General features: G+C 59.6%; 1 protein-coding gene across 9 annotated transcripts; it reads right to left on the reverse strand.

Annotated features, from left to right (window-relative positions):
* Window positions 1-407: 407 nt before the first annotated feature.
* RASA4B (RAS p21 protein activator 4B) lies at window positions 408-23,043 on the reverse strand. 9 transcript variants are annotated; one of them, XM_010952737.3, is made up of 22 exons: window positions 22,798-23,043; window positions 17,967-18,023; window positions 16,647-16,792; window positions 16,438-16,551; window positions 15,879-15,940; window positions 14,616-14,745; window positions 12,688-12,769; window positions 11,997-12,128; window positions 11,673-11,764; window positions 10,244-10,361; window positions 9,834-9,984; window positions 9,451-9,515; window positions 9,013-9,125; window positions 8,591-8,783; window positions 8,218-8,355; window positions 7,656-7,800; window positions 7,323-7,492; window positions 5,543-5,680; window positions 4,318-4,453; window positions 3,078-3,198; window positions 1,189-1,253; window positions 408-1,074 (listed from the first exon to the last, which is right to left on the reverse strand). In XM_010952737.3, the coding sequence occupies exons 1-22, from the start codon at window positions 23,020-23,022 to the stop codon at window positions 953-955; spliced, it is 2,715 nt and encodes a 904-aa protein (XP_010951039.2). In that variant the 5' UTR covers window positions 23,023-23,043; the 3' UTR covers window positions 408-952. The 9 variants fall into 9 exon arrangements, with proteins under 9 accessions (XP_010951039.2, XP_045371032.2, XP_074201973.1 ...); XM_045515076.2 differs by having other exon boundaries at window positions 7,323-7,422; window positions 8,103-8,355; XM_074345872.1 differs by lacking the exon at window positions 22,798-23,043 and adding an exon at window positions 19,446-19,631 and having other exon boundaries at window positions 7,323-7,422; window positions 8,103-8,355.
* Window positions 23,044-24,220: the final 1,177 nt, after the last annotated feature.

The raw sequence follows: 24,220 nt of genomic DNA on the forward strand, positions 1-24,220 counted from the left end.
GGGCAGGGAGGTGATGACCAGAGGAAGCCTTACTTCGGACAAGGGGGACAAGGGGGACAAGGGGGTTGGTGTAAGGGACACTGCCAGGGCTAGGCCACATGGTTTGTGGTTCTCAACTGCCCCCACTGTGCAGTCTTCAGGACTCTTGGAGGAAGGGTCTGTTTGGGGGCTGCAAGGAGGAGCCAGCTAGTGAGACACGTCAGTCTCTGAAGCCTGTGGGGGATGGACCAGTGGGACCCAGGGGTGTGGTGGGGACAGCATGTAGGGGAGGAATGGGGCCCCCGGGGTGGGGGTAGGCAGAGAATGGGCAATAGGGTTGCACAGAGGCTATGCCAGCGGCCCCAGTCCTTGGCTACCCCCTACTCTTAGGCAGCCGACAGACCCCCATCACGAGACCCCAGAGCCTCCGCGGTCATAGCAGGTTTATTGTTGGCAACAGAGCACCGTGACACTCTCCCGGGGGCGTAGCCAAGGCCGCGAGGGCAGCAGGCGGGATGGTGGCCAGGAGCAACAGGGGTGCCGAGGTCAAGGCCTGCTCTCCTGGGCCCTCTGTTCCCTTCTGCCTCTCTGGGTCCAAGGAGCATCAGTCTGTCTGGGTGTGAACCACACTAAGGGGGGTTTCTGGCTAGGTCTGCCCTGGGCAGGAGAGGAGGGTCCCTGGGGAGTCTGGGTTACTGACGGCAATGGCTGCGGGGATGGCGGGGAACAGCCGGGCCTCACGGAGGAGCTGGAGCTCCCTAAGTCCCCTAGAGATGGTAGATGGGCAGCAGCGGGCCGAGGCCACATCAGCTCCAGACTTCTGGGCCCCTAGGCCCCTGGCTCTCCCAGCTCCCCCAGCCCAGGAGAGACCCAGGCCCTGCACCCCAACGAGAGGGACTGAGGTGAAAAGCTGGGAGTGCTCAGGGGTCTCCCAGCACCTGGCAAGGGCTTGGTGAGGGAATGTGGGGCAGCCTCACGTCTGCAGCTCCAGGAGGCGGCTGGGCTCCGAGCGCGGGGAGCCGGCCAGGCTGGCTCTGTGGGCCTCCCGGAGGTCCTGCAGCACCTGGAGCAGCTGGGCCAGTGGGTCCCCAAGGGCTGGAGGCAGACGTAGGATGAAGGCAGAGCAGACAGAGCCTGTCCCGAGGGCCCCTGGAAGGGGAGCCTCACCCACGGCATCCCTGAAGGGGCTGGGGAGAGGGGGGGACCTACCTTCTCCAGGGCCTGTTGGCACAGCGCCTGTCTTTGGGCCTGCACGCAGCTGTTGGTGCTTCTCCCTGTTGGGGAGGATGGGGTGTGAGGGCTCCTGGTGTCCTTGCCCAGAAGGCTGGGTGACCCAGGGTGGGCCTCCTGAGCTGGGGGGCTCCTGGGGGCAGGGGGCTGACTCTCTCAATCTATGGGAAGAAACATGGGCCCAGGTCTCAGCCCCTGGTCACCTGCTTCTCCTCTTCCAGCCTCCTCCTCTGGTCCCTGCCCCCCAACCTGCATCCCCATACACACACACAAAGCTAGGTCAACAGAAGGCACTCTGGAAACCAAGCTTGAACCGTGTCACTCCAGCTTCAAAGGGCCCTTGGAAAGAGAGTCACCTGGGGCCTGAAAATCCCTTAGTGTTAACTGGCCAAGGAATGAGCGTCGCTCTTGTGGGAATAGGAGAGAGACATTTCAAGCACGGTTTCTAACCGGGGTTCACCAAAGGTCCCTGGGCCCCTCAGGTACAGTCCTCTGTCCACGGAGGGAGGGTGGGCAGCCATGCGGACCCCGCACTTGTAGTTCCTTATTTAGGAATTCTACTGGCTCAGCCCTTTGTCTCCCTGATCTATTTGGGGAGAGATGTGTCCCTCTGCTAAGGTCTAACAGGCTCCTCCTCCTCAGATGCTGTCAAGGCCCCATGGGTTTGATCTGGTCCCTGACCCCTCTGCTCATCTGCTTATTCAGCATTTACTGTAAAAGAATAAATCTGTGTTGTCTAAGCCACCAAATGTATGGAACTTGTCACAGCAGCCACAGGAAATACAGCAAGCGGCTGGGGACAGGAGGTTGGGTCGGTGGCTGGAGGTCTCAGTGGAGCAGACGGTCTGGTGGCGCTGGGCTGTGGGGCTGGAATGCCAGGGGGCCTGGCCCAGCGGCTCTGGAGGTGGGCAGGCTCTCAGGGCAGGCCGTGCTGGTTAGGACCACGGGCAATGGTCCCACCTGAACCTGAGGTGGCGTCGCTTGAATCTTGGCTCTGCCGCTTCCTGGCTTAAATGGGAGATGATGAGACCACTCACGTGTTTCAGTGGTTGTGGAAATTACATGAGTTTATATGGAAAGTGAAATTAAAATGGAGCCTGGAAAATGAGAAGGAGGAGACAAGGAAGGGCAAGTTCTAGGGTGTGGCCAAGCAAGTAAGGGTCCTGATGGGTGAAGTCTCTGGAAGCGTGGGCCTCAGGAACGGAGCAGACAGGGTGGTGACTTTGTCCTCTGGAGGACAGTCTCTAAACAGGGGGCCAGAGTAGGGATGGAGAGGGAGCCAGTGACAGGGCCACACCATCAGAAAGGAGGTGCCTACAGAGTGACCCTGGGGCCTCTGGTGACTGCCACTCACAGGGGAGTGGGTGGTCTTCATCTGATAAGCTGCTTTAAAATATCCCCACGCTGAACCCCACCCCAGAGATTCTGAGTCAGTGGGGTAGGGCCCAGGCATCCTGTTTTTTAAAGTGTTTTTTTAAAAGCATCCTGTGTTTTCTAAGCTGGAGCCAGGGCTGAGAACCACTGACTTGAGGGAGCTGGCTGAGGGCAATCCTGGTGCTCCCAGGGCACCACGGGAAGGCTGAGCAGCTGAGGGGCCTGGGTCAGCCTGCGGCAGGAAGCAGCCACGGCCGGACCCTGGGCTTCCTCAGCCCTCAGGACTTTCATCCTGATGTGAACCAGCCTCGTGCTGCAGAGATCCAGGTGTCCCCAGGTGCGGCTGCCAGAGGCAGAAAGGCGCAGGCCCTGAGTAGGAGGGAAGAGACTAGCCACCGCAGAGGAGCCCTGAGCCCGAATCCCAGCTCTGGCTCTGCCAGGGTCACCGAGGCGCTCCTGTGTGAGACGCGTTGCCCATGCACGGGCCTCCTCACCGCAGTGTGGCCTCCACGCCCAGCAGGTGCCGGTAGATCAGCTGGGCCTCCAGATCGTGGTCGAGAGGGTCATTCCACTCCTGCAGGGTCACCCGGGACCGGGTCTTGTCGCAGCCCAGATCTGGGGGCAGAGAGAGGGCAGAGCTGTGGGCAGGCACTGTGAGAGCTCACATCCAACTTCCTGGAACACAGCCTAGAGAGAGAGTCTGGCCCACGGCCTGCCCATGGTACCCCCACTTCCGGGAGGGGCAGCCCCTCATCTCTCCAGATTAGCCCCACTTCACTAGTGGTGAGGGTTATTACCACAAGGTTACAGCCAGAGGCTGCTGGTCAAGCCAACCAGCCAGGGACACCCTTCTCACTAGGTGCCACTGCTCAAACTCAAGTCCAGGGCTGGGCTAGAGTAGGCGGGACAGCCTCCGAGGGCCTCTACTGTGCAGGCCCCGGGGGTCGAGGCCTGGCCTGGAGGCCTGGGGGTGCCAAGGGTTAGTCTCCTTGATGAGGGAGCAAGAGCTTTGTAAAGCAGGTGGGGATAACGGAGGATCTTGAACATTCTAGAACTGTGCTGTCTGAGAGAGTAGCCACTAGCCACACGAGGCCATTTATATTGAAATTAAAATAAACGTAAAGCTCAGTTTCTCGGCTGCACCAGCCACATCACAAGTGCTCAACAGCCACGTGTTCATGGACAGCACATGCGCAGTCCTGGATAGACACACGCCATCTCCATTATCGCTAGACGTTCTAGTAGAAGGTCCCCTCTGCCATCCCTCTAGTGCCAAAGGCCCAGGGTCCCCCCAGCTCACAGCTCCAGTACCGGTCTGCCAGCGTGAGCGTGTGCCAACTCGGGGCCTCTTCCGCGCTCCTGGGAAGGAGCGCCTAAAGCGTGTCCCTCAGAACACTGGTTGTACAAGAAGCTCATCCACTGGGCCGGAAAGGGGTTCCCCGTCAAAGGACTTTGAGAAGTACTGAACTAAATCACATAGGATATTCTAACTCGTTTTCAGGCCTCCCTGAGGGCCTCTGAGGCTCCCACGTGCCCACACACAACAGGGCCATGGAACCCTTTCTGCCCAGAGCACCTGCGGGGCCCGGCCAGGCTCAGGTTCATTCCCACAGGTGCACAGGTGGTTCCCAGGCCTGGCCAGCAAGGTGGGGCTCCAGGGCCCCATGTCTGAGCCAGGGGCCTGTGGCCTGTTGGGGCAGAGGCAGTGCTATGGGGCCCAGGCCTCCATCCCACCTGTCTTGTCCCTCTGGTGGCAGCAGCTCCACTTGTCCCCTCGGAAGACACCAGGGTGGTAGGAGCGCAGCAGGCCGGTGTTGTTGATGCTCACCTTCCGCAATGCAGACAGCCACTGGTTCAGCTCGTTCACACACTGCAGGGTACATGGCGGGCAGGGCGCTGATTGGAGGTCACCCCCACCGGGAAGCCCTCCCTGCTAGCCCGCTTGGTAGCTTCAGGCGCAGTAGGAAAGGCTGCACTTCCTCCAGATGAATGCAGCCCACACCTGGGCACATGACTTGCTGAGCAGAGCATGGGCTGGATTTTAGCAGCCACTGGCCCCCACACCTGCCACAACCTGCCAACTATATGTGGTGACTCTGCTGTCACCATTTCTTTCCTGTGGCTCTAGACTCTGACCCAACAAGGAGTCCCTAGAGGTGGGGCCCATGGGATGGGTCTGTGACCTCCTACCCCTCTGCCCAGGACAGTCACCCGTGGGAACACAGCAAGCCCCCTCCAACTTCAGCCTTTCTACCTGCTCCATATATCATCCCCCAGATGCTCCCTCCCTGTGTCCCTGCTCAAATGTCACCTACCAGAGACCCTCCCAGAGCACCCCTCCCTGCTGCACCCCACTCTGTCCCTTCTCTCTCAGTCTTCGCTGGCTCCCATTTGATATTTTACATATTTATTTATGGGTCCATCTTCTTCCCTGGGATGGAGGCTCCATGAGGACAAGGACTCTTTGTCTGCTGCTGCCTGGAACCCACCAGGTGCTCAATAAATACTTTTTAGATGAACGAATGAATGAGTGACTGGGTTAATACATGAACAGATGGGAAGGGACATGAGAGCATGTGCCAGAGCCACACACTTGCATAAATGCATGCTTGTTATATATGGATACACACAGAAACACACAGACACCAAGTCAGACACTTGGAAATACAGTTTCCAACAACCATGTACAAACCACAGGGACACACCTGTCCAGACACTGGCTCCACCCAGGCCTATGCGTGCGTGCCTAGGCAGGGCCACCCACAGACCTGGGCATGGCCTCCCAGGCACCCAGACCCCAGGAGACACATATGCTGTGCTCACATCAGATCCCACACCCCTGCTGTCCTGGATGTGGCCAACAAGGGGGTGGGAGACTCGCTGAATCCTCAACCCAGCCTGCCCTGGTGCCTTCCCACAGCTCCCCCGTTCCCAGGGGCCACCTCCACACGGCCCACACCTTGCACTGCAGGTAGGCGGTCTGGGGCCGGCCCACATCGTCTGTGTAGATGACCTGCATGACATGCGAGCTGCTGAAGCTCTTCTCCTCCACCTTTTCTGCTGCCCGGATGTTGGCCAGCTTGATGAGGGTGCTTTTCTGGGGCGGAGAGGGGAAGGGAGGTTCAGGGCACAGCCAGGATTGCTCCACTTCCTGTCTCTGGGCCTCAGTCTCTCCTTTGGCAGCATCAGGGGTTGTGGGGGAGATCCAGAGTGCCTATGCTCCCAGGAGCCTGCTCTGAGTGACCTCAGGCAGGACAGAGCGCAGACAGAGGGTGGCCAAGTGCCTGACCCCTCGGGGGCTCTGAGCAGTCCTGGGAGGTCTGAGCTCTGGTATAGTGTCTGGAAATACAGTATTCCCTGGGGCTGGAAAGCACCACCTGGCGTGGACCAGGCCCTGTGCCTCTGCAGCTAATTTCCCAACTCAGTGTGATGTTCCAGACTCTCAAGGTCATACCCCAACTCCCCGCCCCTGCCCCACCCCTGCTATCATCGAATTTGACAAGATACAATGCAACAGAGAGAAACTCTGGCTCCAAAATGTGTTACAGCTGAATCTATGTCGCCAGCGCCCGGCCCCTGTTCCCCCTGTCTCTTGAACCCTCTCCCGTCAGAACTCACCAGGGCCTCTCACCATCGGAATGACTGGGCCCTCTGGCCCTCAGGATAACACCCACCACCCCTGCTGGCCTTATAGGTAAGCAGAGGAGACAGTACCACCTTTTATGAGGACTGGGGAAACCTGGAGAGGGACCCTGGGGACACATGACTGAGCCTCCTCCCGGTGGGCTTCCCAAAGGACAGACAGGACATCGCAGAGGAAGTGCTGCCTGTGCAGGGGTGTGTCGGCTGGAGAGGAGGCAGAAAGGAGATGAGCGGTGCACAGGGGGATACACGGATGTGCCCACAGGAGGGCAGAGCTCAATGCCAAGGAATGGAAAGGGGCCCAGAGCAGCGTGAGGGAGGGCCCAGGTAGCCAGGCTTTGCCGAGGTGACCTAAGGGCTGGGCAGTTGCTTGAAGTGAAAGAAAATGCACAGTGGGAGGCCTGGGCTGAAGGGTTACCTCTGGGAGCCCCTTCACCCGCTCTGCCCCCACCTCAAGCTGCACAGGGCTGGTTGAGCATCCCTGGGGACTGGAGGTCAGGTTGGCCCAGCTAGGGGCCAACAGGTCTATCCAGGAAGTATGTGCTCAGCCCTTTTGGGGAGGAAAGTGCTTATAAGAGGCCAGCCCAGGGGACATAGTGTCTTCACAAAACATTGGTTGAGATGTGCTCTGCGCCAGGCCCTAGCTCTGGACTCTTTAGACAGATCATCTCATCTAATTCTCAACAACCCGGTAAGTAGGGACCATTATCCCCAATTTACAGGCCAAGCCACCAAGGCTCAGAGAGGTTGACCCACTTCCCCTAGGTATACAGGGCTGTAACCCAGGACTCCTCTCAGCCCCTCTCTGCTTCCTTGATCTCCTAGAAGCACCCCTCAGAACCCCACCTCACCTATCACCTGACCAAGACGCCAGGGCTGGACACTGCGGCCACTGCCCACCCCAAGGTATGCCAGGCAGTGGGGCTTCTTTCTCATTGGTCTTAAGTGACCTTGTGGCTGACACCAGAAGCGTGCACCTGCCTGGCTTTCCTCTCTGACCCTGGTGGACTCTGGGATGGGCTCCAAGAAATGGACAGGTGCCTCTAGGGTGTTAAAACCCCTCGGAACCAGACCTGCCCTCCTCCTTCCTTACCCACCTTGGAGCTAGGTGTCTTGGCAAAGCTGAGGGCCTCCGTGGTGAGGGAGAAGTAGAGCTTCTTGAAGGAGGAGGACATGAGGGGGCCTTTGCCCTTGATCCTGTGGATGAAAAGCGGCCCCTCCTTCACCAGTGGTGCCTGCAAGCTCAGGGTCCGCTGCAGGTCCAGCTCTGCCGGCCAGGGAGGGAGGGGGACAAGTGAGCCTGGGGCGAGGGCGGGGCCAGGGGCGGAGCAAAGTCAACAGCAGGCTATGGCGAAGCTGCAGAGGCACTCAGGTGGGCGGGGCCATGGGATGGGGTAGCTGGGGGCAGGGCCGCACCGGAAAGCACTCACCCTCTTTCTCCTGGATGTCCACCAGTTTGGTGATGAAGTCCTTTAGCTGGGCCACGCCCTGGCGCACTGTGGGTTGCAGTGGTTCCATCCACGCCTCCTTGGCCCTGGAAGCCGGCGTGTCCATGTTGCCCACGTTCTGGACCGCCTGGGGGTGTGACAGCAGGAAGAGCCAGGTTCTGCTGGGTCAGAGGCCTGACCAATGCAGCCCACCCACCCCAAACCCCCTCCTAGTCTGTGCTACTACCCCTGTAGAAATGGAGGCAGGGGCAGCACACTGGGGATCAGGAGTGAATGGATCACTTTGAGGCCTTTTGGGGACTTATAATTGAGACTACTTTGGCCCACCTATTGACTTTCCACTACAGATTCAATATCAGATTCTGCTCCACTGGGTACCCTGGCCCAAGAAAGCTTTGTAAATCGAAGTGCAGTGCCACGTGAGAGTACCCGTGGCCAGCCACGAGGCTTTCCTGGAGCCGGTGGGGAACACAACGCAGTCCAGGTAGGGACCCTTGTTCAGCACCCAGCGGGGCATCTCCCGCCGGCGTCCACAGTCCCGGACCTTGGCCAGCAGGAGCAGGGTGCGGCTGGTGCGGGCGTCCGCGTGCCGCTCCCGTAGGTGGAAGAGCTTGGGCGCCATGATGGCAGGAGAGATGAAGCGCAGGCACAGGAAGCTGGTGACGGCGATGAAGGGCAAGTTCTGGAAGGGTGTGGGAGAGTTGGGGGCCAGACTCCCTGGGGCCTGGGCTCTCACAGCCCCCCGCCCCCACCTTGGGCGTTGAACCCTGTTTCCCTCCCCCCATGACCTTGCCTCTCTTCTGGCCCTCGGCTTCTAACCGTCCATCGCCCCCTCCCACCATGCCCTGGGGCCCCACAGCTCCCTCTTTCCCCATCACTTTCTCCCCTCCGCCCAGCCCCACCAGCAGAGGGCGCACCTCGTCCTGGGCGCTGGGGAAGCGCTCACGCACGCGCCGGAAGAGCTGGCGGAAGGTGGCGCGGACCACGGCGGGGCATGCGCGAACCGACCGAGTGAGCGCGCTCAGCAGCGCCCCCAGGTGGGAACGCAGCGTCTGTGCGCTCTGCTCCAGCACCTCAGCCTCGGTCTGAGGGCGGTGCAGCCCGGAGCACCTGAGTGGGGCGGGAAAGAACCCGCAGAAAGGTCGAGGTCAGCGCTTGCATCCACGACACGGCTCCCGGAGACACAGGCGTCAGCCGAGGCAAGGACACAGAGACAAAGCACAAGTGGGCAGAGCAGACGAAAGGTATCCCCAGGTAAAAAGAGCCATAATCACAGACTTGCAGAAAGAGCCTAACCTCCCCCACCCACCACGCCTTCAGGGATCACCAGTGGCCTCACCCTACATCCTTGACCTCCACTTTGCTGGGGTCCAGCTCCACGTACTTCTTCTCCTCAAACACCTTGTCAATGATGGGGCCCAGGACGCCATGAAGATACCGCATCCCAGCCACCTGGGGGCCACCGCGAGCAGCATTGGTCCCTCTCGCACCTCCAGCTGCTGGCCACCTCACCGCAGCTGGCCTCCCAGCCACCCCTTGCACCACCTGACTGCTGTATCCACTCGGAATAGAGCCAGGGACAAGGAGAGGGCGGCTCAATAAACTGCCGCTACGTGAATAAAAGAATAAATAATTGACTGAATGAAATTCTTAGGTTTAAAAGGGCCCTGGACAGGAGACAGAAGATTCAGGTTTAAGTTGCCACTCTGTCTCTTGGCCTCTCTGAACCTCAGTCTCCTCATCTATAAAACAAAGACAATATATCATGCAACATCACCTTCAGAAAAGACTCCATGGACTTGGAGGCCAGAGAATTGCTCCGGAACAGGGTGTTGGCCTCATCTACAAGCAGAGGTTCCAGTGGGTAGGGGGTTGGGAGAGGGACAAGGCTTGGGGGAGGAGAACAGAGGACCTTGGGGCTGGGGGCTCTACACTGGCCTCCCAGGAAAGAGCCTCCTCACCACCTCCCAACCCAGAGCTCCACCTCTGCCTTTTCTTCTCTTTGCCTCCTAATCTGACCCTTCTCCCTTCTAATCGGACCCATCAACCTCCTACAGGAGGACTTCCGGATTTTTCCCCTCCCAGCATCCCTGGAGTCCTTGGCTCCTGGCTCCCCTACCCAACACACCCTCAGACAGGCCACTCCCTCCCAGGCCTCACTGGTGCGACCCAGCTCCAGCTGAAAGAGCAGGTCCAGAAAGTCTTTGGCCAGTCCCTGCCCTAGGAAGAGCTTGAGCAGGGTGGTGGCCACGTCCTGGCGGCACTCGGTGCTTGTGGTCTCCTCGATGAGTGGGATCAGCTGCCCTGGGCCCTGCAGGAGGCAGCAAGGAGAGGCAGGGCTGCAGGATGCACAGGGGAACCCAAACCCTTCACTCTGAGGACTGCAGAAGGTCCACCATGGGGGAGGGGGGGACTTTCCCAAGGGATGGAGGGGCCCTAGACACTGGCTGGTTCCTTACCGACCTGACAACTCAAGAGCTTTGCTCTTCAGAGCGGGCTGAGGACAGGGTGACCCTGTCTACTGTCCCTGGGCCCTCCCACCTTCCCCAGGGGGTGGGGAGGACCCTCACCTGGGTGCCCAGCTTCACCTCTCGGCACAGTAGCTGCACAAGGGGCTGGTAGCAGCCGGAGGGCAGCACCGTCTCATCCCGCAGCCGCACCTCCAGTTGCAAGGAGCCCAGGTTGCCCCTAGAATGGGTGGCCTGTGACCTCTCCACCAGGGACTGAGGCCACTGGGGCCACGCCCCCTCCCACACTGCCTCCGTCTCCCCAGCTTGGGGTCCGCCTCTCAGTCTCTCTGCTCGTGCCCTCCACCTTGGTTCCCTGCACTGCCCAAGCTGTTCTGTTCGAAAGGTCCTTCCCGCCTCCACAGGCAGGGAACTCCATCTGTCTCCAAGGCCTGGCTCCACGCCACTTCTAGACCCCGGGGCTCCAGCATTCACCCATGTGGACATGGTGGGCTCCTGAGCCTTGATTCTGTCAACTCCCAGAGAGCAGCTCCTGCGTGTGTATTTTTACACTGGAAGCAAATTCCCAAGCCTCCTAACATCCTGCCAGGGGAATCGGAGGTTCTAACACCAGAAGCCACTTCCTACATTGGACCTAACTTCCAAGCTCCTCCGTGCTGACCCCTCCTGGGGAGGGCGCTGACCAACGCGTACCAGTCTCCAAGGCTCCCGCCCCGCAGCACAGCTCAGCTCACTGAGTGACCCACGGCCTCACCTGCAGTAGCGGCTATCAAGGCCACCCATGGCTGGTTCATGGAGATGCCTGGAGCTGGACACAGCCGTGCGCCCTGACCCTGCCCTGTTGAGGGTGGGGATGGGGGGGCGTCTGGGGCCTTCTACAGAGAGCCAGAGCCCCCATCTGAGGTGGGGTCCTGGCCGATCCTCCACTTTCAGGTTAAGTAGTGGACAAGGTGGCCGGAGGGCTCCCTTGACAGGGCTGCCAGATTTACCAAACTAAAAATACAAGACACCCAGTTAAGCTGAGTATTTTTAACATGTTTGTCTCAAATGTTGCATGGACATATATTAAAAAATTACCCAGGGTTGACCTGAAACTCAGTGTTACCAAGCATCCTGCATTTTATCTGGTAACCCTGTTCCTGGAAAATCTGGGGATGAGTCAGAGCTATGGCTCAGGGACACTGACTCGGAGCTCTGGGGGCTTAAACTCTGGTCTGAGGTCTGCAGAGAAACCCTCAAAGGGAAAGGGTCTGAAGGCTGGTTCTAGAATCTACCAGAAGGTAGAAAACAGAGACCTGTTCTGCCCTGGAGCTCCAAGGACAGGGCTGAGTCCAGGACCATGAGAAGGCGGAAGAGGCGGGATTCTACCAGATGGAGAAGGATGCTGGCCTGGTGGGCAAGGGTTAAAAGAAGCCTAGGGCTGCATCACCCACCCCTAATCAGCACCCCTGCCTGCCTGGGGAGTCAACTTTCAGCCTCCCGGGGGCGCAGAGACCCCCGCTGGCCTGCCAGCCCAGCCCCAGGTACTCACTCTTCCCGCCGCCTCTTGGACTGGTCGGGCTGCAACCGGAACCAGCCCTCCTCCTGCTGGGCCGCCCACAGTCTCTGGACGTTGAACACCACCTGGGGGCAGGGCAGAGGGGTGGGGGGGCACCCTGGGGCTGGGATCCTTACATCTCTTCCTTGCCAGTGACTCTTCTTTTGAGAAGGGAGGTGCCTTCTGAGGGTCCCTGGGCACCAGTAGCTGACTCTGGGAAGTCCCAGGTCTCCTGGGTGCCCCTCTGCAGGGCAGCTAGCGGGACAGGACGGCTGGAATGGAGGCCAGCAGGTGTAGCCTGAAGGGGCAGGTGCTCACTTTGCCCAGGAAGTCGTTGCGGCTGACAAGATCCCAGTCCCAGGCCTCCACGCACAGCGCCTCCGCTGCCCCCTCCTCCAGCTCAAATTCAAACGTCTCGTTCCAGCGTGGGTAGCATGACTTTTTCACGATCTGCCCAGAAAGGGGTGAATGGGGGTAGGGCTGACTCCATGGGGTAGAGCCACCAAAACACCTCCCTTGGGTGCCCCCCAGGGGCCCTGATGCAGCTTCCTCTCCTTGGTCCAGGCAAAGGCCCCAAAATAGCAGACGTAAGAACTTCCTGTCCAAATCCCTACTCACTTCTCAAGTGAGGCATCTGAGGCCCAGAGCTAGTAAGGCACTTGTTCAAGGCCACACAGCAGAAAGGTAGCAGGTTGCACTGAGGACCCAGGTCTCAATGCTCTCCCCGCCAGGGCTGAGCCCACCACCCTGGCTGTTTCCCAGAGGTGAGAAAAGCAGTGTGGACTTTGCAGATTAACCCCAGGAGAGCTGTCTTGGCCCAGCCCAGCCAGGAGTGACAGGTGGCTGAGGCCACAGGAATTGGCACCAAAAGGGCTGGGACCCACTGTGCACCCTCGGAGAGGTCACCCCACTTTTCTGAGCCTCCTCTGTAAGAATGCAGTCCCCACCTGACCACCCAGGTGATGGTGAAAGAAACCCCTGCCCCCTCCCAGCCCACCGGCCTCCTCACCGAGGTCTCCTGCATCCGGCCATTGTAGCGCACGCGGACAAAGGGGTCAGAGGCACCATTCCGGTCCTTGGGGGCTAGGTCCCTGGGCGGGAGCAGAGCATCCACTTGTCACCAAGCCTCCCCCAGCTATCACCCCACTGCTGTGGGGTAACCACACCAGGCTGGAAAGGCCTGAGCACCTCCTGGTGCTGCCAAGCTGGGTGACAAGAGTGCCTCACCCTTTTCTGGACCCTGATTCCCACTGCATGTATCCGGCAGGCCCCCATGTGGCCCCCACACCAGGCTAAGGATCCTCAAAAGCTCCTGACTCCGCAGCTGCAGACCAGCTGCAGTGCCTCCTCTGGCGGATGGGTGAGGCGAGGCAAATGCAGTTGTGAGACAGCCCGGGCCAGGGGTGCCCCGCCCGCCACCGCCCTCTGTGCCGAGGGCAAGGGCCACCCCTCTGAGCCTCAGTGTCCTCATCAGTAAAATGGAGAAGATAATCCCTTTAAGTGAAATAATGGGCTTCTAGCAGGCCTGTCCCCACAACCTCCCCCTACTTGGGGGGGGTGGCTTGGAGAGCAGCCCGGCCCGTCACGCTACCCTCTCTCCACAGATGGGCCTTTACAAAGCCCAAGCCTGCTCATGCGTCCCAGGCTTAGAACCCTTTGTGGAAGAACCACGAAGCCCACCCCTCTTCATTCCCTGTAAATGTGATTTTCTGCTCTTTGCCATCTTTTACATCTTAAGCCTCTCACGCCTGCTTTTCTTTCCTCCTCAGAACTGCCTAATAGAATTCCTGAGCTTGGCGCTGACACTCTGCCCAGAGAGACGAGGAGAAAATGTTCTCTCGGCCTCTGCCACAAAGGCAGCTCCTTATGGGGGTCTGAGCTGAGGAGAGTGGGGCACGAGTCCTCTCACACCCAAAGAGACATCTGACCGACCGCTGCCCTCACCCGCCCAGGCTGGCCCAGCCGTTGTGTCCCCGACAGCCTGGGCAGTGTGAGTGCGTGTGTGAGCCTGTGTATGCTTGGGTCACAGAGAGCCTGGTGCCAGGTGACGCTGAGGAAGGAGGAAATGGGTGAGAAGGGACTGGATGGCGTGTGAGGATGACAGAGCCTAGGGAGCATGACCTTGACTCTGCCCAAGTCCAGCTCTTTTCTGTCTGGCTGGGCCTCTTCTATATCCAGCCCTGGGACAGAAAATAAAGCCACGGGCCTCGTTCTCAGGAGGGAGAGCTTCCTCCCAGAGAGGCCAGCCAGCTTGCCAGGGGGACACTCCTGCACAGGTGGCTGGCTGGCAGCGTGTCCCTCCACGGGTGGCAGGTGGAGGCTGGGGGCCGCCCCGGACTCCCGCCCCAGAGGCAGCCAAGGCCCCGGTGGAGGTGGGCTGGAGCCAGAAAGGAAGCTTCTTCTGGAGTGTGTGTGACTCACACTCAGGCCCAGGCGGGAGTGGAGCCTGCAGCTAAAAATACCCTGGTCGGGATGGAGGGGGGTCCCTGTCCCAGGTGACAGGCCCATCTTCCCATCCAAGTCACTGTCCCTCCTGGGGAGAACCCCACACTCCCACCTGGAGATTTTCAGCAACTCCTTTCACCTCCCCCCATCCCACTGAGGACTTCCCCCTCACATGTCAGGCCAAGTTCATATTAAAGTTAAACCAGGGGGACGCCCAGCCTTGGCACCGGGGCTGTATGGGCAGAGTTCAGGGTCCCCCTCACCCGTTACCCCCACTGCTCTGTGACGCCTGAAGTTCCACCATTAGAACGTCATCCCTTCCCGAGTGGGGTTGTTTGGGAAACAATCTTCAGGGCAGAGAAGCTTCCCCAATCCCCCCTTAGAGCCCCCTTTCCTGGGAGAAAGCACAGGGCCAGGAGGGGGAGTCGGGGAGCGGAGGCCCCGCATCCACAGTGGGGCCCACTGCCCAGCTCCGCAGCCCCCACAGCTCACCTGGCCTCCAGCACAGAGCAGCGCAGGCGGCAGGCCCGGGTCCCCGGCACCACCTCCAGCCGCAGGTGGATCTCGCCCTGCACCTCCTCGTCAGGGTCGACCTCCATCAGGCGGGCCCATCCACTGAAACCTGAGGGACTGTGGCTCAGCCAGAGGCCTGGCTCTTCACCCTCAGCCCTGCCAGGCACCACGGGCCCCTCCGCAGTCCCCTTGGAATCTGCTCAAGCTCCTCTGAGGCAGCGGCTGCTGTCTCCAGGGACGGATGGGGAAACTGAGGTTCAGAAGCTGAACAACAGCAGTTAAAAGAGTCTGGATTCAAGTCCAAGTCCAGGGACCCCTGTATCCTCACTACTGTGCCACGCTGCATTTGGTGGCCTTGACCCTGACCCATCCTGGGACCGCCCTCCCTGCATCAGTTCTCCCATCTTAAAACAAGGGGAGAGTGGCTCTCATCCAGGGCTGCTGAGGGGAGGGCCTCAGCCCAAACAGGGAAGTGACAAGGAAATGGCATCACTGGGGCCACTGGATCCTGAGGGGCTGGTTGGCCCACGGGCAGGAGAGGCCACTGGCTTGGCAGAGGCCAAGAGGCTCCGGAAGTCAGCGAAGTCCCCAGCCCTCCCCCAGGCTTGCCCCAGACTCACAGACAGGAGCAGGTGTGTGCTGGGGACGCCCCTTGAGACTCAAAGGGGCCCAGGCCTGCAGAGCCTGCAGCACCTAAGAGCTCCTGGTCTGCTCTGGCAGATGAGGACTCAGCCTAGAGGAGGCAGCACCTGCCCCAGGTCACAGAGCGAGGCTGGAGTGGGGCTGACCCTTCCAAACTGTGTCAGTGTCCCCAGAGTCATCCAAGGGGCTTGCCAGCCTTGCCTGGCTCAAGGCTGACCTCTCAGGCTTAGGACACTGGGACTCACACTGAGGGGACCCCAGGGGCTACAGAGCCAGCCAGCTTGGGAGAAAGGGTCCCTATACCTCAGCAACAGAGCATAAAGAGGCCCCTTCTTCTGCTGCAGAGGCCTCAGACCCCATCCCTAGAAGCCCCCTTTACCCCTGGGGTATGCAGTCCCCACCCGGGGGTAGAATGGGGCACAGAGGCCGGGGTGCCGGAGATGGAGAGGGCCCAGGTCCTTCCGGGGTGGGCAGAAATGGCTTTTCCTGAGCATGGGGGCCTGAAGGAGCCCAGAGGAAAGGTCTCTGAGTGGGGGTGGGCAGACAGTGTGGGGGCCGGGGTGGGAGAAGCAGGAGCAGACTCCCTCCTGGGGATCTTACCCTTAGGGTGAGTGGCCAGGGTGTCCCTGGTGAGGCAGACCTTCCCGATCACGTCGTCCCGGCTGGAGGGTAGAGAAGGAGCTGGAGCTGGGCAGGGCTCTGTGTGGAGCCCAGGACCCCCACCCGCCCTGTTCAGGGGGGCCCCTGTGGAGAGCAGAGAAGCTAACACTCCAGTCATATGGGATAGGACCCTTGTCCCTTCTGTAGACCTGGATTCTGGAATCTGGGCCTTGGACACGTTCCTGCACACAGACTGACCCATGTGCCCACACACATGCCAAGCTCTTCCCTCCAGGAGTCCATTTCCTAGCTCATATCCCCGGGCACATGCAGCCCAGTGCACATGCACATGCATGACATGGTGGGGGCACAGTGAATAAACACACACACACACACACACCACACATCCAAACTCTGCACCTTCCAGACCCTCCCAGGCTCCCCTCCTTCCAGGCTGTAAAAAGGATGCAAAGTGACCAGCAGTTCCAGCAGTGAAATGGGCCAGAGAGGGACAGATGGCAGGGTCCGGGCCCCAGCTAAAGGGTGGGGGCCCACCCACCTGAGGGCATCCTCGTCCATGACGTAGAAGGCCACAGAATGGAAGGTGGGCGGGAGATGCACCTGGTACTCCTCGCCCCAGAAGGGGCACAGGGTCTTCCACACTGTGGCTGTCCTACAGGAGGGGACACTCAGCACCTGCCCGGGGCCACCCGCAGGCCCCAGGTTGGAACAAGGAAGGCTACATGCTATGAGGTCACCCTTCCTCACCTCCCCCTCCATTCCCGGGAACAACTGCTCTGCTCTGTGATGATTCTCCTTGCCCCAGATACCACCGTCCACCACCAATCATTCCTCCTGACTGTCCTCTCTGCCCCGGGTGGGGCACAGGCTGCATCAATCAGGCCAGTTTCCATCTGAGGAAACAGACCAGAGTTGGCAGTGGCTGGCCTCAGGTCACACAGCAGGACAGCAGCAGAGCCAGGATCACTCAGCCTCCCAGCCTCCCCTCAGCTCCTGACGCTGAACAGACTCGCTGAGGGTGGAGGCAGGGGGATGGCCAAGTTGACTCTGGAGCTGGACAGTCCTCCTGGGGGGCCTGGGAGCCAAGGTCCAGGGCCTGACCCGCAGAGGTCTTGTCTGGGCAGAGCCGCACCTAGCTCTGGCCAACCCCCCAGGGCAGAGCCGTCAACTCATGGGGCTCAGCAGGGTATGTGGATTGTGAGGAGCCAAAATCCACAAGGACCCGGATGAAGGCTCAGGGGATCACCTTCACCCGACCACTTCTCAGACAGGTCCTTGAACTCTGGGGCCTGGTTTCCCTGTCTGTCATTGAGACAATTGGAAACATCTGGCAACTCTCCCCCTGTGGTATCCGTGCTTAGGACAGAATCTGGAAAAAGGCTTGGGCCTTAAAGCAGGTGGGAAGAACTGTGAGTCTGGCAGCCTCGGTTCATGGTCAGCAGTGGGCACTCAGGGGGGGCAGAAAAGCAGAGAGGCTCTGGCCAAGAACTCTGAGGGAAAGGCCTGGGTGAGAGAGGGCCCAGACAGCAAAGATCCTGCCCAGGATTGTGGAGTCCATAGAGAAAGGGACACCCAGGAGGAGTGGCCCTTCTGAGCAAGTTACTTAGTCTCCCTGAGCCTCAGTTTCCTCATCTGTAAATGGGATTTGATGAGTGTACGGAGCTCACTGTAAGTATTAAACGGGCTGGAAAAGGTTTAGCACAGGGCCTGGCAGAGACGTGCTCCCTAAGTGACAGCTGTTGTTACTAATCATCGTCATCTGTCCCTTTTGTGGCCTGTAAAGGTTGTAAAGAGGAACAGAGTTGGTGAGAGGCCCTTGGCTGAGTGCCCAGCCCAAGTAGATAATGCCTTGATGGGCCTTAAGGTCAGTAATTAGCAAGACTAGTTAGTCTTTCATACCTTCTAGCAGGTTGTCAGGGCCTGATGGGGTCCCAGGGGATCAGATGCTCCAAGTCCTCGCAATTTCCGCACAGATTTCACACACACCCCCCCACCCCCCCGCACAGGTGTGTGAGCTGGAATGGGCCGGGAGGAGGGGCTGGCAGCTGGGCCGGGCAGGGGCGGTACCTGATGATGGGCTCGTTGTCCACCTTCACGATGCAGTAGGGGTCGCTGCTGCCGGTGCTGAGGAGGGAGGGGCAGGGAGGGACTGACGGGGCGGCCAGCTGTGGGCACCCCTCCTCCCTCTGCCAGGGGCTCCCAGTGACCCCAGGAAAAAGACAGTCAGGGCTGAGGCACCGGGTCCTAGACTGGGGCCCAAATACTCCTCAGGTCGAAACATGGGCCTCCACCCTTGGTCTGGGATGGGGCACCAAGGATCCCCTGCCCCACTGCTCACCGCTTCTCCAGCTTAGCTAAGGACGCTTCTCCTTTCTGCCTGCTCCCACCCCGTCCCACCCCCGCCCCGTCCCAGGGAGGCCAGAAACTACAGTCATAAAAGCCTCACACCAGCTAGGGATACCTCTACCCTCAACACCCAAGTCAGCCCTCAGCCTCTCCTCTGAGCCTTGGTTCCTGCTGCTCCTCCTGCCTGGACCGCCCTCCCACTCTTTCCAAGATCCCTCCTCAGCCCCCTCCGTAAGTGCTCTCCCCTAGCTCAGAGGCAGGGATCTCCCCGGCCACCCCACTGCCTGGCCCTCCATCCCAGCACGGCTAGTGAGGTACCGTCAGCTGCCTCCCCGTCTGACCATGAGCGCCGAGGGCGGGGACCACTTCTGTGTTGACAGGGCTTGCACAAGATAGGGATCTCCTGAGTGTCTGATGCATGAGTGAGTGAATGAATGAATGAACGAATGAATCTAACAGTGGACCTCAAGTTCCCAGCCACCTGGGAGAGTGGGGGGTGGGGAAGGCAACCCGGACTGCTTGGCTTCTCCTGTCTCTGTTGCTGGAGGATTTCTGGGGCCGAGGGCAGTCCTGGCCAGGCCCAGGGCCACTACTGGGCAAGATGTGGGGGTGAGGACATCTCCAGAAGTGCCCTTCAGGCCTGGCGTCGATAAAAAGGAAGTGTGTTTGCATGCTGGAGGTTGGGGAATTCCAAGCGCAGCTTCCCTTCTCAAAAGGGGATCCTCCGGCAGAGGAAGCCACTGGACACAAACAACGGAAAATGTCCCCCAAGATGCGGTCCCCACCCTGCTACGATGGGACCGATAATGCCAGCTCCCGGGGTAGCTCCCCGGGTCCCTGACGTGATGAGAGAGCCAGCCCATGGGAGGTGATGAGTAAACGTTAGCACCTCCCTGGACTCCTTGCTCTTCTGCCTGTATCCCTTTCCCCCATCACTGTCCTCCAGAGCCCTGTCCTCCAGAGAGCCACTCAGGCCACCCCAGCTTGCATCCCACCACCCCAAAGCCAGGGGACTCTGGGCCTCAAGGAATCAAGCCCTGGGGCACCACAGGAGCTGGGCTGGGTGGCAGGGCCCAGGAGCTGCACGTGTATTTGAACAAGGAATGTGGAGGAAGGAGGGAGAGTTCAGAACAGGCTGAGACCTGTGTAGGCTGCCCCCCAACCCACAATGCCTCCTCTGCCCTCCTCCTGCCTCCTCACCTGAGGCCTCCCCAGGGGATTCCCCAGGGCAAGGAATCTCTTGTTTTTCCTTGTAAGCTCAGCACTGCCACAGCTCAGATCAATGAATGAATCTCTAATAAGAAATGAAGGTTTGGGGCTCCTGTTGCAGGCAGGGTCACTAGGGTGGGCAAAGGCCTGCGGGCAGAGACAGACCTGGTGGTGCCTGGGCAGTTATGAGCTCGGTGGCTGCATTAGAGTGGGGAGGGGACAGTGTCAAGAGTGGGCTGAGGCTGGATTTAAGGACCTGGGCCCAACCACAGTCCCTGGTCAGGGGCTGGGACTTGTGCCCTGCCCAGTGTTCTCTGCCCTGATGAGACCCTTGGGTTGGTCCCCTCTCCCACTTCTCCTTCCCCAAGCCACTCACTGCCGCGGCTGGCCTAGCCTGGCTCCTTGCAGGGCCTCTATATTTAGGGCCTTGGCAGTTTCCAGGCTGTGGAAGGGGAAGGATCAGGACAAATCCTGAAATAGCCCCGGGCCTGTCCCCAGGGCCACTGGGCGTGGGAGCCAGTGGGTCATCAGTCACCATGAGACTCCCCGCCTGTCTGGCTGACTCAGGTACCCAAGGTTGGGAGACCATGAGTGGGAGGGAGCAGGACAGAAACAGGGGGGCTCTAGGAGCTGTTGGTAGGAGGGAGCCCAGCTGTGTGCTGTGCCCTTAAGGGGACTAAAAAGCCATGAGCAGAAGTGGCAGGGAGGCAAGTGGTCGCTGCATCATGACGGTCCTGCCTCAGAACTGTCTCAGTCAATATGGGCCACCATGGATGAAGGTGAGCTCCCCGTCCTCAGAAGTAAACAAGCCCCAGCTGGAAGGGATGCCACTCAGGAGACAGGCTGGGGGCTGATGAGGCACAGTAGGGCAGGCTCACCACCACCTCTGCCTCCGGCACTCAGGGAGGGCCTCCTGTGCTCTCCAAACTCCTGCCACGCCTGAGCCAGATGCTCTGCATGACATTTTCGAGGCTCAGTCCCCACTGAGCCCCATGGCAAGCTTGCAGCCTGGGTCCAGCTGGGATGCTTTGTCTGTCAGCAGCAGAGTGGGCTGACTTCTCTATCTGCCTGCGTGCGGCCTTGCCAAAGGACTACCACGTGCTGAGCCTGTTTCCCCATCCACAAACTGAGCATCTACAAACCTTCTAGGACTAATAAGATTAAATGCAAAGGTCCTCAGCACCTATTAATCTCCCCTACTATGGACCAGGTGTCCCTCAGGGCACCCAGAATGCCAGGAGGAATGAATCACGGTTCCTGTGCAGTCACGAGGCACAGGCAGCCCAGGAAGAAGCAATTGCTACCAAGGGCTTCCTCCTAACTCCAGCTGACCCAAAGTGCTGGAGGTCACAGAACAGGATCAAGGAACACTGCCCAAGGGCACCAGGGAAAGCCCTGGAGAGAAGTTTGAAAGAGGTCCTGAAGGATGAATAGGAGTTTTCCAGTGCTTTTAAAGGGAAGTGCTTGAAGGCACAAGACCCAAATACATGCAAAAGCAGGGCTGTGAAGGCCCAAATTGAGGGGTGGAGTAGGGCGGGTTCACAGCTGGATTTAAGAGAGGGTTGACAGGTCAGAGTTGCATACATCAGCCACTATTAGGAACACAGAGGAAAGGAGGTGCGGGGAGGTGAGTAGGCAGGAGGGCAGGGCAAGGAAAGAGATTCTGTAGGCAGAACCAACAGAACTTGGTGGCCCTTCCCCCTGGGGATGGAGGCACTGGGCTGAGGCCCCTGGCTGTGCAGAGGCAGGGCTGGGCAGGGAACCTGGCACCATGGCTACCAGGTAGGCAGAGTCCACAGTTTCACTGTGAGAGCCTAGAGTCAGGCACCAGGGCCAACGCTGCGGGGATGGGGAGGGAGGCGACAGACGGAGGGGCTGCTCCTCCCAGCTGCCACCAGCCAGAAGAGGCCAAGCTGACCTAGATACCCGTGCCAGCATGGGGGTTGCTTAGAGGCTGGGACTGGAGGCTGAGACCCTTTTCAGAGCTCATCTGACTTTCCACCGGAGACCACATTCCCAGCTCCCACCAGAACTCCTCCCACACAGCGAAACCCACCTTGAGACAGCCCACTCAGCACCCTCCCTCACCCATTGCCATGGTAACTGCTGAGCCTGGCCTCGTCAGGCCCAGGGGGCCTTGAACTGGAACTGCTCACAGCACTGAGCATGCTGGGAAACTCACAGGGGCCACTGTGCATGTGAGGAAGATGCCCTTGCCCCCTTCTCCTGCACCCTACTCCCCAGTCCGCCACCTCTCTGCATCTGAAAGCCTGCTGAGGAGCCCCAGGGGTGGGGAGGCTGCAGTCTAGCAGACTTTGGACCCTAGGCTGCCTCTGGGCTTCCCTGCCCCTGCCCCCTCCTCCAGGCAGCCAGCATCCCTCAAGCTTTGTACTTTCCACAGCTCTTATCCGAGAGGGATTTCGACCTCCAGTTTACAGCAGGGGAAACTGAGGCTTCGGGGACAGGGAGCTGCCTAAAGCTGCATACGAGGGAGTCAGCGATGGGATCTAGTAGCTCAGCTCTGGCACCTACTGAGAAGGGTGGGCAGTGGTCTCTAGAAACTTTCTCAAATCTGGCCAGGCACCAGGGAAAGTCCTAGATATCAGTGTTTGTTAGGAGCCCTAGACTCAGGACCTTGCTCTGCCACTTGGAGCCAGCATTTCTCATCTCTGAGCCTCGGTTTCCACATCTGTAAAATGGAATGGTGAGAATGACCTTGCTGGGTGGTTGTAAGGATTAAAGGCAATGACTCAGGTAAAGCGGAGGGCACAACAGCAGCTATACCCAGACATCCCATCCTGCACCGGCCCTGGCTTCCTGACCACTCACTCTTCATGATTGCCCTCCCTGCCCTCCCTTCCCAAATGCACAGCACGGAAGCCCCGGGACAGCCCCTGGGCCCCAGGGCATTTCACGTGCACATTCTCAGCTACTAAGGGTTTCAGAACTACTGAGGAAGAGCCCTCCTTTCTGGAGGGCACCCCACCCCCCTGAAACCATACCCCCCCAACAGTGCACGGAGACATCTCCCCTTTGATGTCTCCCCTCCCCCGCCCCCAGCTCCTGTCCTATCAAAGCCCATTCCCCTCTAGAGCTGCCGTTCTCTCCCTGCGGGTTCACTAAGGCCCCTTACAGTCCCCGCCTCCTCCCCAGTCCCAGGCCCTTCCCTGTCAACCCCTATCTGGTGCTCGCAGCAAATCTCACTGTCCCCATTGCTCCCACTGCTGCCACACCCTCGCCGTGACTCTACTTGTGGGCAGGTCGTGCGGACCCCAGAAAGGTCAGGCATAATGGGCAGGGCCCCTCCTCAGAAAGTTGAGGTTCCCACCCCCATCGCGCTCACATGTCCTTGGCTGGCAGGTTCTTCCCTTCCACGATGCGGATGGACAGCGAGCTGCGCTTGGCCATCGCGGGTCCGCGACGCGGGGTCCTGGCCAGGGGGAGCCGGACACCAGGGTTCAGTGCAGCGGCTGGTGGACGGGCCGGCGCTGGACTGGGCTCCGCGGGGAACGCGCAGCGCAGGGCTGGGTAGGTAAGCGTGGGGGCGGAGGAATCGCTTCCACTTCATTCACCCCCGCCCCCGCCCCACGTGCGGGGGACACTGCTCCCGGGCGGGCCAATCGGCGGCTGGGACTCCCCTTGGTGGGCGGGGCAAGTCCAGGAAGCGGCGCTCATTGGGTGCCTGTGGAAGGGGTGGGGAGGGGCCTGCGCAGAGTGGGCGGGGGGCGCAGGCTAGAGCTGAGGGGCAAGGGGGCTGCCCTCGAGGCTAGTGGAGAAGCAAGGCGCCGAGTAACCTGAGCCACGGCTGGGTGTGGGCGACGGGCATGGTCCGAGTGCCTATACCAAGGCCCTCAGAGGTGTTGGCAAGTGCGGGGATGCGCGGGAGGGGTCGTGCGAGGAGGCAGCCCTGGCCACCCTAGGCTGACGCGTAGGAGGGCCTACAAAGGTGTAAGTTGAAGTGACGGACAATCGGATGAATTTAGCAAACAGCAGGAGTGTTTGTGTTAGAGTCACACAGACCCAGAAGGTGAGGCAGGGCAGCTCAGACGTTTGGGGATCCAGAGGTGTGGGGGCCAGTCTGAAAGACTTGGATTATTTTTGAGAACCTTCTTGGGAGGAGGAGCTTTCTCAGTTGTCACCTCATTTACTAAGCCTTTTACATCCTTGGAATGGGAACCTGGATGAGGCGCTTAGGTTCACAGAGGGAGAATTACTTGCTGGAGGTCACACAGCTGGCCCCGGGCCGGGTTAGCCTTGGCCTCCCCAGAACTCCCTGATCGCTGGCCTCTCCACTGGGGCAGGATCCTTCTCCCAGACTCTGTGTCCAGAGCTGAGTTTCGAGACTTGTCCCATTTCCCAGACATAGAGTTCACAGTCCTGGGGTTGGCACAGCGGCAACTGGCCCTGGGCAGCAGGCTCTGCCAGAGGGTATTGCCTGAAGCGTGACTGCAGACTTGGGTCCCAGCCCTAGCACCACCACTCCCTTGCTGAGTGATGCTAGGTGGTTTCCTGAACATCTCTGAGCTGGTTCCATTTCAACACCTGCAAAGAGGAGCAGTGACACCTGCCAAAGGATGCACTCTGTGTGTGTGTGGGTGCCTAGCACAGGTTCTGCTTTCTGTCACATTCTGTTTTCACTTCCTATGTTGTTATTAATACACTACATGCACACCAAATTCAAAAAATATTGAAGTTTTCAGTGAAAAGTCAGTCTCTTTTTTCCCAGCCACACAGATTCCCTCCCCTGAGGCATCCACTGTTTTTGA

This window comes from Camelus bactrianus, chromosome 18, assembly GCF_048773025.1.
Source record: "Camelus bactrianus isolate YW-2024 breed Bactrian camel chromosome 18, ASM4877302v1, whole genome shotgun sequence".
In the NCBI taxonomy this organism is placed as follows: domain Eukaryota; kingdom Metazoa; phylum Chordata; class Mammalia; order Artiodactyla; family Camelidae; genus Camelus; species Camelus bactrianus.